At 40.4% G+C, this 15,215-nt stretch overlaps 1 protein-coding gene across 1 annotated transcript in view; it reads right to left on the bottom strand.

The window, feature by feature from the left end:
- The window catches only part of ADGRB3 (adhesion G protein-coupled receptor B3), a 918,092-nt gene that overhangs the window by 191,922 nt on the left and 710,955 nt on the right, over positions 1-15,215 (bottom strand). The window contains exons 16-17 of the mRNA XM_066604215.1: positions 5,700-5,826; positions 4,820-4,923 (exon numbers count right to left, since the gene is read on the bottom strand). Coding sequence (XP_066460312.1) covers positions 4,820-4,923; positions 5,700-5,826 — 231 coding nt within the window. The remainder of the gene's footprint in view (positions 1-4,819; positions 4,924-5,699; positions 5,827-15,215) is intronic.

Raw genomic sequence — 15,215 nt, 5'->3', positions numbered from 1 at the left:
ACTTCACTTTTCTTTTCTATTATAGTAGATTGTAACATTGTAGGAGTTCAGCTAAACTGTTACATGTATGTCTGTTGATCTGAATAGACTAATATGTGCTAAATACACATTAATGACACTTAGTTAAGACATAATATAGTGTTAAAGTTGCTACTTTCAAAATAAATTCTTCTCATGAAATCAGCCATTCATGTGTTTCGTGCATTTGGAATATTGCCCAGTTTTTTCCAACCGCATTTAGCACATTTCCTTAAATATTATTTTTTTTGTCTATAATCTGAAGCAGACAACCAGTGTGTTTGTATAAACTGTATCTGAGTTTGGCAAAAGCTGACTGGAGCAGAAGTTTGCCGTTTCCACTTTTTCCACTTATTTATCCATAACTTTCACTGGGATAGAAATGGAGTTCCAAAAATCGGTTGACATGTAGCAGAAATTCTGCTGTGGAAAATTCACTGCAGATTATGGTGGAGGTTAATATCAAAATCTGCGAGTTACAAGTGGATTTGAGGGCTTCTTCAAACAAACTATTTCCCCCCTTTGTTTGCATACATAAAATATACGCGTGCAATATGCAGAAAATAGAATTCACTAATGCCAATGGGTTCTTACACATGAACAACTTCTTTGCATGCATTTTGTATGCATGAAAAAAATAGGACCTCCTCTATCTTTCTGCATATTTGTGCAGCAAAGGTCTAATACAAGTCTATAGCAGGTGCATAAATGCGCATGAAATCCAAAATATGCTGTGCAATTTAGTGAAAAATAGAACACAGATGGACCTCAACAGGGTAAATTGCCTTTAAAATCAGCGTGTGGGGTGTCATGCACACATATGAATGTGCCCCATGTATGCAAAAAAGTACAGTTCTATATGTAGACATGCATGCAAGCAAGCCTCATTCATTGCGCAAATATGTTGCGCTAAAGACAAGTGTATTTACACATGCTCTCATCTTAAGCCTCCCTTACATTAATTTTGATGTGCATATTCCCCACCACTTGTAGAAATCTACTCTTAAAATCCACAGCGTAAAAATTGACATATTGTGCATTTACGATCTGCACTGCAGGTCAACTTGTATGGATGATAATTCTTGAATTCTCATCCACATTGTTTGTATTCTAAAATGCTGCGTTTTTCTACAGCCAATTCCACACCTAAAAGTCCTAAACATCTCTACAATGTGTGCATATACCCTCTATGGTTTTTTCACACAGCATTTTTTAGAAAAACGTCAATGCAGTTTTTGATGCATAGGTGGATCCAGCAGGAAGGAGAAATAGAAGTCCTTCCTTTATATTTCCCATTCCAGAAACACAGTGTGTGAAGCCACCCTAGTTGGCAATATGGCAACAGACAAATCTGAGTATATTTAGAGTATATTCACGGGTTATAGATTTATTGGATACATTTCTATGGCTGTCCCATTCATCTGAATGGGGACTGCAGAAATCCATGAACAGGGTACATAAAATCTACAATAAATATTCCATGTGTGAGCTTACTCATAAAGTCTGACTCATCTTTAAACACAAGGCTCTATAGTTTTATATATAACACTCGGTAACTGAGAACCTCATGTAACAATGGTGTGAAAACATCATATTCATAAATGGCATATTAGTCACTTTCGGCTCATTTTTTGTACAGTGTTTTTTTTTTAGCATAATGGAGTACATAATAAATAATGTACTTGACTTTATTTACATATTTAGGCTAGCAAAATCTCCCTGCTATGTGCAAGCAAGAAATTTCATTTAGGATGGCTGTCCCCAAACTGCTATAGAGTATGACATGGCATACTATCCCAGGCAGAAGATAGTAGATAGAAGTGCTCCACTGATAACATTATACAACTGCCATGCTGCTCAGACACAACTGTGGCTTTTAGACACTTCCTTGACTGATGTTAATAACCTAGACTTGAACCCATGGTGATTACATTCATTGCTGGCCAAGGAAAAAAGTGATTTAGGATACAAAGCAACATTGTGGAATTTCTAATAATTGAACGTGGATATGTGATCACCTTAAATTTAGTCACAAGGTAACATTTTTGGCTAGGAAGGCCACATGCTCAAGTTTTTCCTTACTGATATTTGAGATGCGTTGTAGAGTATAAGAGATCAACTCAAATTTCAGAAAAGCTATGAATAATAGTAGGATATTTTGTAACATATGCATTTATATGGCCATGTCCAATATACCACTAATATAATGTCATCCTACTCCATGTACATGATTCAACAGAATGGTTGAAATAAAACAAACACTGTAAGGGCTTCTTCATAGGTGTATGATATTGTCCTGTTACGCGGCTGCGATAATCACGGCCACATAAGAGGACGAAACAAAGTCATTTCAATGGTTCATTAGCGGTATTCTCGCCTGTTAATAGTACGGGTGAGAAATTATAGGACTTGTCTTATCTTTACTGCACGTAGTATTAACTACATGCAGGAAAGATAGGGCAGGACCTATCTTCTCACTGTTTTTTTCCAACTAGCACGCTATGGCGCGGAGTTTGAATGACCCAATTTTTAAAAAACCCTTTGCAACTACACTCAGTAGCTGTGAGCGTAGTTGCACATACACTTATGCTTTTTTGCCCTAACAGTTGTATGGTTTAAAAAAAAAAAAAAAGTGTGAAAAACTGAAAGGTATGACAAAAAAATAAATTAAAAAAAGGTTACATAAAACTTGTGTATTTAGAAACCTCCTAATTTGCTACGCTAATATGCCTGAGGGCTCAGTCAGATTAGCAAATCTTTCACGCATCTATAGGCGCGTTTAAAAAACTGATCTGTTAGAACCAATGCTTTCCAATGAAAGCGGTCACATGTCCGTTTTTTTAGAAGTGCTTAAAATTTGCGCCTGCAAAAGACAGAACATGTAAGTGCGAATGCACCCGGTCACACAATTTTTTCTACACACGATGTGCGATTTTTTTTTAGGGCCTATAATGCGTGAAAAATTTACTCGTCTAACTGAGCCCTTAGGGTGCAGTCAGACGAGCGTTGTTTACACATTGCTAGGCAACGTGTAATCCAAACTCCTGACATGCATGGAAAAGATTGCGTGACTAGGCTGCTTCTAGCTTTGCGAAACAGCCCGATCACACATCCAGGGTGCAGACAGTGTGCTTCCATGGTTACCATAGGAGCCTATGGAATCATGCTGCATGGAGCTGTCCTTTCTTTTTTAAAAGTGCAGATTCTGCATTTCAAAAAAGAATCCGTGTGACCACTTCCATAGGAACCAATAGGGTGCATTCACACAGACAAATGCAATCTGAGGCCTTATTCACACGACCATATATATATACAGCTATTTAGCTGTGTCCAAAAATCGGGTAAAAAGCGTGACCATCTGAAGCATTGCGACCAATGTATCCATTCAGATGAGCAATTTTTAGCTGCATAAAAAAATTGTACTGGTAAAAATAGCATATTGGCGACCGTTTTCAGTCACAAATTTTATACGCTGCTTCCAAAGATAGATCTTGCCTATCTTTGGCCAAGATATGCAGAAAGCTCCCATAAACTCCTATGGGAGCTGAAAATATCGGAAAGGGGTGGGAGTTTAGCTGCATCCAACGCTGGGAAGCTCTATTTAAGCATTAGAAGTCATTTCGAGGATTTCTGCCGATCGAGGGATTTCCACGCTGCAGTGTATTTTTTTGCTGAAATGCTGCAGCCATCCGTGTAAATGGCAGAAAATACGTAGCTAAAGCTTGAGACTTGATCGCGGCTATTGATAGCGTGTGAAAGAGGCCTGAGAAACATACTGCTACACATGCAATTATCATGCATGTGAAAATTGTATGTCAATCCAATAGCAAAAGATAGAAAATCGCATATGCAGCAATGCAATGCATTTTTCTAGCACATGCAGGAAAAATTGCAGGTTTGCAAGTCCGATGTTGGTCATCGTCATGAAACTCACATTTACATGCAAGTGTGACGTGATTTTTTTTTTTGCTCCCATAGTGAATAATGGGTAATTCTTGAAAGGAATCGCCCCAAAGTAGGACATGCAGTGATTTTTCATTCTCGCACTATCAATGGGTTATTTTCCCATGTGAGTTCCATTCATAACTGGCGCAAGAAAATCATTCATGTGAATGCACCCTTACAATGTTATTATTACACCAGGACTTTGCTCTCCTGTGGCGTTTACTTTGTTTTTCGTATGGAAAGTTGATAAGGTCAGATAGCCAATTTTCTGACCCTTCAAACGTCTACCTTCTGCTGGAATTCACTCCATATGTTTAGAATAAAATGGAAGTTGATGTGATTATTTGAACACATTTGTGATGAAAGGGCCTAGCGGCTTGTGTTTTCACTGCATTACATGTGTGTTCAAGGATAAGAATACGGGGTAAATACATTATTGGTTACTTTTGACTTGGTGTTAACTGCTCCCTGCTTCCTGCTAATATAACTCAGGAACAGGTATAGACCAGGACATTCAATTATAGACTAGGCCTGAGGATATTACTTTGGAAGTAAGAAGTTAAAGTTTTTAGACCATGTTTTACACAAACCTTATTGTTAGAAGTTCTATCAAGATAAAAATAAAGTTTTACAGTTACTTTTACTAACTTTCATAGCTATGAACTCCACTTATTATATCCAAAGATACCTAACGTTAGTGATTCCGGAAGGAAGGAAGGAAGGAAGGGAGGGAGGGAGGGAGGAAGGAAGGAAGAAAGAGAGGGAGGGAGGGAGGGGGAGGGAAGAAGGAAGGAAGGAAGGATACAGTAAAACTTGCAAAATATTGTAATATACACTTTATAGGCCATATATGTACCTCCATAGTGCTGCGTAAACAACCGCAAGGGTGATCAAGGCCAAGCAAGAAAGACCACAGCCAATTATCAGGGTGACTGAAGGAGTACCTGAATATTCCATGATCTGTGTATTGTAAACAAAAAAGAATAGCATTAATATGTCATGCTGAATAATAAACAATCCCCCCTTTATATATAATGTGTGTGTTGTATTAATAAAAACATAGTGTATAGTAAATGTACCAGACTACAATTACAGCATTAAAACTTTTGGTAAACGAGTTGTAAACTTTGCTGACATCCATACTACATACCACCAATGCAACACTGTATAATGGATAAAACCCTAAATTGACTTTTCCACGGAAGATCCTTTGAAACCATTCAATTTCATGCTCAAAACCAGAAGCACCAGAAACACATCCCCATAACCTACTATTTACCTGCCATTTTATTTGTTTGCTATCTCTTTCTATAGCTAGTTCCTATGGGTTCTCCTGTAGAGAAGGTCAATAAACCTTTAAGACAATAACACTGTGAAATGCCCAGTGAATATCTGCAATCTATTAAGCAATCACTATCCCAGTGGCTACTACACACTATGCTGTTCCTATCCTCATTCAGTATTGCTGTGTGCAAGGCAAAAAAAATACTGCCTATTGACCTGTATGTCTTGTTATGTTAAAGATTGGTGTTGCAATAAGAAAATGAAGCCATCCCCTCCAGTATTTCTTCTTGACTGGTTAAAGGATCATGCCAGCACATGCCATGCAGTTGTGGACATGAAAGCAGTCATGATTCTGCATGTGAATGTATGCAGCAAGGATGCGATCGCAGAGGTTAGACACAGGCATCCTCAAGCTTAACTGTTTCTTCTAAGTCTTCCCTTTTGTTACTTACTATTTCTCTAGGTTGCTGAGCCAAAATGGCGAAGGTAGAGAGACGATCACATAAGCATTTTGTATGGGATGCATCGGTGAGCACAGTCTTACATCCCTGGGTGGACCAGGTTCCCAAAGAGTCGTTCCTGTAGAGGGAGAGAGGGAGAAGACATGACAATATTATGGCTGCTGGAGAAATCCTTGGATGAGGCAGAGACTGACAGCCTAGTGGAGAGAGAGGAGAGAGAGAGAGCGGCGTTACTTCCAGCACGGGGGTCTCTACTTGCTCAGTGCCCCTCTCCGGCGGCGCTCAGGCTGGGGCTCCGGCGCTGCTGCTGCTGTTGCTGGCTGCGGGCAGGGAGCTGTCCACCGCTGTGGTGCTGATCGCCGCTCTCGCTCTGGCCAGCCCTCCAGCAGCCGCACAACGACTCCTCGCATCTCATAGGGGAGAATGGAGCTGGAGGCTTCGCATTATTTTTAAGGCAGCTTTATATTCTCATTATTTCCTATAGAAATCCTCGCTGGCGGTATTAATTAACAGCGTCTGCATGGAAGAGGTGCTGGAAGAGGGGGGAGGGGTGGATTTCACCCTGGAAACGGGCAGCGTCGGATTGCTACACACTGCCTTGCTGCGCCTTACCTCTAAGGGGAGGGGGCTGAGAGAAGGAAAGGGGTTGCAGAGGAAAATGGAGGGGAGAGATTTAAAAAAAAAGAAAGAAGCTTGAAGGGTTGGAGTGAAAAGAGCTCATCTCAATGGCAAAGGGTTAAATGGCACTTTGTATGCTGCTCTTCTAGCTCCCACCCTGCTGGAAGAAGATTCTCAAGGCCACCCGGCTTTGGACCAATGCATAGATGCCATGCCGCCTCTCGCTTCTGTTAACCCCTTGCACGTCTATTGGAACAGCCATTAGCTTTGTAATAAAGGATAAGCCAATGAATTCTAAGTAGCATGCACGCTTAAACAAGCAGCCAGAATAGCATTTACATTGCATCAAAGATTTGTCTTTATGCAACTCCTCCCTTGGATTTTTTTTTTTTTTACTGCTGAGCACGTAGCAGCTTCCATCTATACGTCTGCAATGTGTTTTGTGCGTCCTCACTACTTGATTCCTAAATGACAGGGACCCCCCAGTTTCCCCTTACATCCATCTGCGAGATGCTCAGGGTTGACATTGCAAGAAGATGCAGAATCCCATGGCGGCTCGAGGATGCTTTCTAAAGCAAGAATGCCTTCATTCCTCCCTACCTCCACCCCCCTCTGCATTTCTGTTTGCTGCTAATATATCAAAGCATTGCGGATAAGAGGATGCTCTGCCCCCTGGCGGCGAAGGGGTTAATACCTTGCAGTATTGTCTTTTTCTAACACAGCTAACAAGCCTATAACACTCAGCAAATCTCCTTCAGGGGATCAATAGGAAATCAGCAAAGATTTATTAAAAGGAGAAAAAAAAAAGAAGAAAATTGCTGGCAGTGTTCTAATAGCACCAAGGAGATATTCTAATTTGTATATCTCCAGTACAACAAATGTAGTAACCATTAGGTTAGCTGTGTATGGTGAATATATATATGCAATACAAACTCGATAATTTTGAGAGTGCTCTGTGAAGACCATATCATCACTTCTAGTACTCCCTGTTCTCCCTTATGCTGAAGTTGTTAATGACATTGGCCTTATGTTTGGGTTGGTTGTCCTGCTGCAGAATAAATTTGGAGTCAATCAAGTACCTTCTATTTCTTCTTTAAAAATCTTACTTTGCAGCAGTTTGGAGGCAATCAGAGTTCTAATACTTTTGACAAAAAAAAACTTACTTTGCAGCATTTGTTCGACAGTATATATATATATATATATATATATATATATATATATATATATATATATACACACATATATATATATATATATATATACATATACATATACATACATATATATATATATATATATATATATATATATATATATATACTGTGGAACAAATGCTGCAAAGTAAGTTTTTTTTATCAAAAGTATTAGATCTCTGATTGCCTCCAAACTTATTCTGCAGCAGGACAACCACCCCAAGCATAAAGCCAATGTCATTACCAACTATCTTCAGTATCAGGAAGAATGGGGAGTTCTGAAGGTGATGATATGGTCCGCACAGAGGAATTCTCTCAAAATCATTGAGTCTGTATGGGAGTACATGAAGACACAGAAGGATTTGAGGAAGATCACATTCACAGAAGATCTGTAGTTAGTTCTCTGTACAGATTTTTTTCAAAAACTGTATGGAAAATGTACCTAGAAGAATTGGCAATAAAGGTGAGCTCCCTTCATGTCTTGAAGGGTAGTCACTAGTGATGAGCGAGCATACTCGCTAAGGGCAATTGCTTGAGCGAGCATTGCCCTTAGCGAGTACCTGCCCGCTCGGGAGAAAAGGTACAGCTGCCGGCACGGGTGAGAGGTGAGTTGCGGCAGTGAGCAGGGGGGAGCGGGAGAGAGAGATCTCCCCTCCGTTCCTCCCCGCTCTCCCCCGCCACTCTCTGCCCGCCGCCGGCAGCCGAACCTTTTCTCTCGAGCGGGCAGGTACTCGCTAAGGGATATGCTCGTTCGAGCAATTGCCCTTAGCGGGTATGCTCGCTCATCACTAGTAGTCACTACAAATATTGATTTGATTTAGATTTCTCTTTTTGATCATTCACTTTGCATTTTATTATTTGACAAAAAAAACTATTAACACTTCTATTTTGAAAGCATTTTTACTTTGCAGCATTTTTTCACACCTGTCTAAAACTTTTACACAGTATTATATAGAACATTCATATATATATCATAATACTGGCAATGAACTATAATCTTCTAAAGTTATTTATTCAGCCCTGAAATAGTACAATACATGCATAATGGAGAGATTAGTAGATTGTTTTGCTTTATATAGTGTGTTCTTTTTGTTTTATCAGTGTGAGAAACTAGAGGCATTAAACCAGAAGTGGACTATGATTCCTAGAAAATAATTAGTCTATGCGCATATGGTATGTATTAAAAAACCCTGCCTTTATTGTACGAAAAATATCAAATATTGCAATGCTTGAGGAAAAAATAGAACATGGATTGCATCTTTTGCTCCTGTGTGTATTTCTAAGGCTTATGCCTGAGTGTCAGGCTTAGATAACTCAGGCTGTATTCACATGGGAGGTTTTCCTGCATAAGTACTATCCAATTCTGAGATAGACAGATCTCACACGGAAAAAGAACTCATTCAATGAATGGGTTAATTTGCGCAAGTGATTTTTCTCTTGGATCTATAATTTAAGTTAGAAAAATCACTGCATGTCCTATTTTTGGGTGATTCTTGTTCAAGAATTGCCCATCATTTTCTATTGGAGCATGAAAACAACGCATTGCACTCGCATGCTATGTATTTTGCCAGCGATTGTGACTTTTAAAGCAGATTACCATGGAAATGACATGAAAAAAAATAAACAGGAATTGCAGAGCACAGATTTTTACTGACCAAAGTTGCACTAGCCCAGGTCAATACAACTTAAGGCCATGCATGATCCATTGCCATGTTACACTTTGTTTTTGACTTATAAATGTTCTCAAATCAGGAATATTGAGCTAATGGCCACGTTTATGTTCACAATCTCTAAATCATAAAATAGTCTGTCATTTTCAAAAACAGGCTGGGCTTAGTAGTTAATTTATGCCATACTAGGAATTACCTGTATAGCTTCTGCCCAACTATCTCCTTTTACATTTTATGCTTGTGCAGACTGGTATAGAAATGCATGTATGCATCTTCAATAATTTCTATTGCCTCAAACACCTATGAAGGCAAAGCAACTTTGCAAATAGCCTTTGTTAAAACTAATCTACCCATTTGCGATCACAGCTCCTATGCAGTTCTGTGGATCTCCATGGTTACATATTACAAAAAAAATCTTTGTGCTATTTTATTCTGTATCCTAACATATATTTAGAGGATTAGCAAAAAGCAGGGCACAAATGGGACGATGACTGCAAAATCAGACTACAAAGCGTGTGTTTGTAATCTGTAATCATAGAAACACATTTAGTAGGTCTGCATAGACATTGTATATACACAAAACACCAGGTTATCATAATAAATATTTTTTCAAAGTTGCGTAATTTTCTTACATTGTAGAAGAAATACAGTATGTTTGCAAATGTGGGCCTATGCTATAAACATTACATAACCACTAAAAATTCATAGTACAAATAAACAGAACACCTCACACAATATTGAGTTTTAAATGCTGGGATATATTTATCCACATGCTGAAATTTTGGTTAAACTAAAGACAGTCAATGCTGGGTTGTAGATATCAATCATGTTATACAGGTGCCCGGATCAAAACATCATGATTTGGATTGTTTTAAATAAATCACAGCATTTAAGACTTGTACTGTGTTGTACCTGCTGCGTATGCCCTGAACAACGGGAGTAACAAGCAAAGAAGTTCTGAATCATATAAGACTCTATATATTACTGGAGGGCAAGATGGTCCGGCTCAGGCTCACCTATTTTGGCCATGTAATGCGAGCAAAGTCACTAGAAAAATCTATAATGCTTGGACAGATCAGTGGCAAAAGAAGACCCGGCCGCCAAAGAACACGATGGCTGATACTGTCAAAGGTGATACTGGCATGGATATCACACAACTGAAAGAAGCAGTGCAAAACCAAAAAACATGGAGGGAGCTCACCTTTATGGTCGCCGAGGGTCATGAATGACTAAACGGCTAACAACAACAACAACTGTGTCCAGAGATTTACTTGACACTATATAGAGTGGGACCCTACTCTGGCATCAACTTAAGGCCCATTTAAACTCATTGATTATCGCTCAAAAGACATATTTTGAGCGATAATCACTTTGTCTAAACTCCTGCCTATTGTTACGTTGTGCCACTGGGACCTGTAGTACTAGGGTTTCTAGCAGCACAGCTCACAGGTATTGAATGATTGAGCTGGTTGGGCGTGGTGATCTCCGCCTGCCAATCCCCTTTACTCTGCAGCATATAAAGACCAGCATCTCTCAGTAGTTCATGCTGGTAATTTTACTGCTTGGACTTCACTGTCTTGTGCCCACTCGGAGCTGTGTTTGCCTGCTTGTCTGTCTGTGTCTCTCTACTTCCCTAAAGCTGGTTTGGACACCTATAGTTCTTGTCTGTATCATATGCAGAACCCCTATTTCCTTTCCCTGACAGGTGTGGCCTCCAAACGTCTTATGTCGCATCTGGGTATTAGTTGTGGATCACTGACACAGTTCTCTATGTTGGCACGGTGGCTGACTGTCTGTCCCCCTGGTATGAGTACACTGAGACTTGCTGTGGTATTTCAGCTGCTTGCATGTAAGCTCTGTGTGGGGTTCTTGTTTTATGCACTATTTGTTGTATGTTTGGTGTGAACAGCGACGTGTTTGATATGTCTGTGCTGGTTGCCAGACATTTTCCGTATGTCTAGTCCTGTTCTGTGTTCAGTGTGTCAGTACAGTGTCATGTCCTGTGTGTCTGTTTAGTTCATCTCTCTAGCTCCCTAATCAGGGATAGTCAGGTCCCAGGTACGAGTGCAGGCCCGCATCTATGGACGCAACCAGTATGCCGGGGTAGGCAGGGACTCTCCCTCGTTTGTTACGTATTTAGGGAAAGCCTTCCTATTTATTATTTGATGAAAGTGTTTGTAGGTTTTAAATGGACACATTTACGTCCCTTTTGTGCAATGTCACTTTCGTGCGTGAAGCGGACGTAACACCCATCATGCACTTTTCGTGTACTATTTGTTCATCTCTGACTTCAAGCAAGCCTTATCAGTGCTACATGCTGAGTTCTCATTGGGATAGCACTGATAGTATTCTCTCAGTTGCTATCCCACTCGGATTTCTCAGCGGATTTGACAGCTCTGAGAACAAGGTAGCTGATTGAAGATAACAGACCTCCAGCATACAGCAGGACTCTTCATTTACATGCTAATGAACTCTTAAGTAGCTAATTAGCTACTTAAGAGTTTATGCAAAGTAATTGCTCAAAATTGTCACTCCAACTGCCATTTAAGCGAATTTTGATTCATCTTTCAGTGTGAATGGGCCTTTATTAGAGATGAGCGAGCACCCAAATGCTCAGGTCCTCGTTATTCCAGTCGAGCTTTTTGTTAAATTTGAGAGCTCTATTCGACTAACGAACCCCATTGAATTCAATGGGAGACTCGAGTATTTTTGCATGGGACCCGCCGATTGCCGAGCTTTTTTTTTTTCTTTCCCTGTTTTCTCTCTCTCTCTCCTCCGCCAAGCCAGCCACAGACTGGCATTGATGTGCGCAGTGTCCCAGCAGGGAGGGGTCAAATCTGACATGTCAGCGGCGGGGAGGGGCTAAAACTTGGGCGGGGTCGAACACGGCGTGATGCTCGCTCGAGTAGCGAGCACAATTGAGTATGCTAATACTCGAACGAGCATCAAGCTCGGAAGAGTACGTTTGCTCAACTCTAGCCTTTATACATATCAAGGTACTATGAAGTGTTTTGTGTTTTTCATGGTGAATACATAATTACATTTAAAGGAGTATTTTCATTTAAAGTGTTTATGGCATATTTTCCTTGCATATTGTCTCCTCCATTGAAGTCTCTAAGAGTTACTGAAAGCTACCAGGCAGCCACTCAACTGTGTGAAGAGTGTGACAACTGGGAATTGCAAACATGAGTTTGCCATAAATGTTTGAGTTGTCAATACCCCTCAAATGCTTTTTAACAGCACATCATTTTGTGCTTTACAGATACAATAAAGCTACATTTGTCATGTAACATTTATGTGCATAGCGCTATCTCTGTGTAAGTATAATTTAGGTTTCCTGCATTCCCTCGTAAAACCACAAATAGTACATAATGATACACTGTACAGTAATAATGAATTGTGCCAAATTTCAAATTTAGCCCTTCTACAACTGTACTAGCTTGTCTGTACATAGCCAAAAATAAACTCTACTGTACTGTAGCTAACTTGTTAGCAAGAGAAGTGGAGTTAAGTTATAGAATAAACTGCTAACAAAACTAATTCCCCGTAACAATAAGCAAGTCACAATTCAATCAAGTATGTGGCCTTTATCACAAATTCGTGTGCTTTGGCAATCTCACTTATATAAAAACTCTACAATAATAGTAGAAAAAGATATTGCAGAGAATAACGTGAGATTCGAGAAGCAACCATAATGTGTACTCAGTCCTGTGGGTGAACACAAAGCAGTTAGGGCATAGGTTAAAGAATGTAAACAATGTGTTCTGAGAATGAAAAAAATAATGCAGTAGATATGTCCTTGATGGTTAAAGTGAGAATCTGCAATCTTTAGGAACGCTTTATTCCATAGCTATTCAATACTAGCTATAGTCAAATATGAAACTCAGAAAATGAAACAAATATTTGTAAAAAGGAAAAATAGAAATGGGACTAATATGTTACATTTAACTAGAGATAAACTACCGCACACTTCGGTAAGCAACAAAATCCTAAAGTATTTCATATGAGATGTACTATTCATATAAATGTATAAATCTATATAATATATTATACAACATAAAGCAGTGGGAGTCCAACTTCTGAAATCTCTATGGTTTAGAAAAAATTAGTTTATTTTAGCCAGGTTTGCCAGGGTAAGACCAGCCCACACATGTGCAAGGTTCTCACCATTAAAATATTTAGAGAGCCTAGTGAGTGAAAGCACTTAGCAGTGTCTGTATTCTGATTTGCAGTCAGAGAGGAACTTATTCCCTAAAATGAGGAAAATTGGCTTCTAACTCATGATTTTTTTTGCCTTCCTCTGGATCAACACTGCAGGAAAAAACTAAATAAAATAAAATAAACCTTGTTAATGTATAGTGCCAACTTATTTTGCAGTGCTTTCAGGTAATTTATTTATTACCCCCACCAAGCTGGTTATTCATTTTACCGACCTCGGAAAGATGGAAGGCTGAGTCAACGCTGAGCTGGCTGCCTGATCCACGCAGGGATTGAACTCGCAACCTTCAGGTCGTGAGCAAGAGCTTAGCACTGCATTTCTGCTGCTTTAACACTATGCGTAACGTGAGGCTGAACTGGATGGACATGTGTCTTCTCCAGTCTTAAACACTGTGTTACGTAGAAGCCCAATATTTTGGCACAGAATATTAGTTTTCTTCTGATAGCATCTGATCTCATTCCTAGGACACAAAATATATGGCTTCCACAAATATGCATCTGAACTAACTGTATGTCTTATATAAAGTTACATTTGCTCTCTTTAACAGCACAGTAATTTAGATTTATTTTAACGTTATACTTTATAGCTGGATGATGTACTGTATATATAGATGAGCGAGTATACTCGCTAAAGGCAATTGCTCGAGCGAGCATTGCCTTTAGCGAGTATCTCCCCAGCTCAAGACTGCAGGTCTGCAGGTTCGGGTGCCGGCAGCGGGCACGGAGCTGCGGGGGAGAGCGGGGCGGAACGGAGGGGAGATCTCTCTCTCCCTCTACCCCCCCCCCCGCTCCCTCCTGCTGACAGCCGCTACTCACCGCTCCCGAACCTGCAGTCTCGAGCGGGGGATTAGTCAGACGGGCGTTTTTTCACGCTATTTGCGCATGCATCCGGCGATTTTTTAAAACCATTGCTTTGCAATGGTATCGGACACATTAGCGCTTTTTATGCGCTCGTCCAATAAATTATAGAACAGAAATCGCAGATCGCACCTATTCTCTTCTCTATATGCGCTCAATGGGGCCGGCGGCAGCAGCGCCGACCCTATTGAGAACATATAGAAGACAAATCATTCTTCTCTGCCACAGCTGTAACAGCTGTGGCAGAAAAGAACGATGTTTGCCCATTGAATTCAATGGAGCCGGCAATACAGCCGGCTCCATTGAAAGCAATAGGCTGCCGGCGAGCGCAGGATGAATTGGTCCCGCTGAGCCAATGAGAGGCAGCAGTCACTCACCCATTCATAAATTCATGAATGGGTGTGTGAGTGAGAGCTGCCTCTGATTGGTCAGGCTGTGACCAATTAGAGGCAGCTCATTCAGCAGGCGGGGATTTTAAAGCCCCGGCTGCTGAATACTATAGAGAAGCAGTTCAGGAGAACTGCTGGCAGCCGCTGCTGAACTCCGGCTGCAGCGGAAAGGTGAGTATACATTTTTTTTTTATTTTTACACATTTCTGGATGAATTGCAGGGAAGGGCTTATATATTTAAGCCCTTCCCGACAATTCATCGTGAGATCGCCCGCAGCGCATTGCTTTCAATGGAGCCGGCTGTATTGCCGGCTCCATTGAATTCAATGCGCTGGACAGCTCCGGCCCGTTTCTAATGAAACGCGGCTAGGAGCACATTTTTCAGGCGATTTTTTGGCCCCGGTCACGCGATTTGCGGATGTGCATCCATAATGCGGTCCGTAAATCGCGCGAAAAAACGCCCATGTGACTAAGGCCTAAAGGCAATGCTCGCTCGAGCAATTGCCTTTAGCGAGTATACTCGCTCATCTCTAACTGTATATTATAAGTTTAGGAACGCTA

This window comes from Eleutherodactylus coqui, chromosome 1, assembly GCF_035609145.1.
Source record: "Eleutherodactylus coqui strain aEleCoq1 chromosome 1, aEleCoq1.hap1, whole genome shotgun sequence".
In the NCBI taxonomy this organism is placed as follows: Eukaryota; Metazoa; Chordata; class Amphibia; order Anura; family Eleutherodactylidae; genus Eleutherodactylus; species Eleutherodactylus coqui.
Note: the sequence above shows the minus strand (reverse complement) of the source record. Positions and strands in the feature narration are given on the sequence as shown.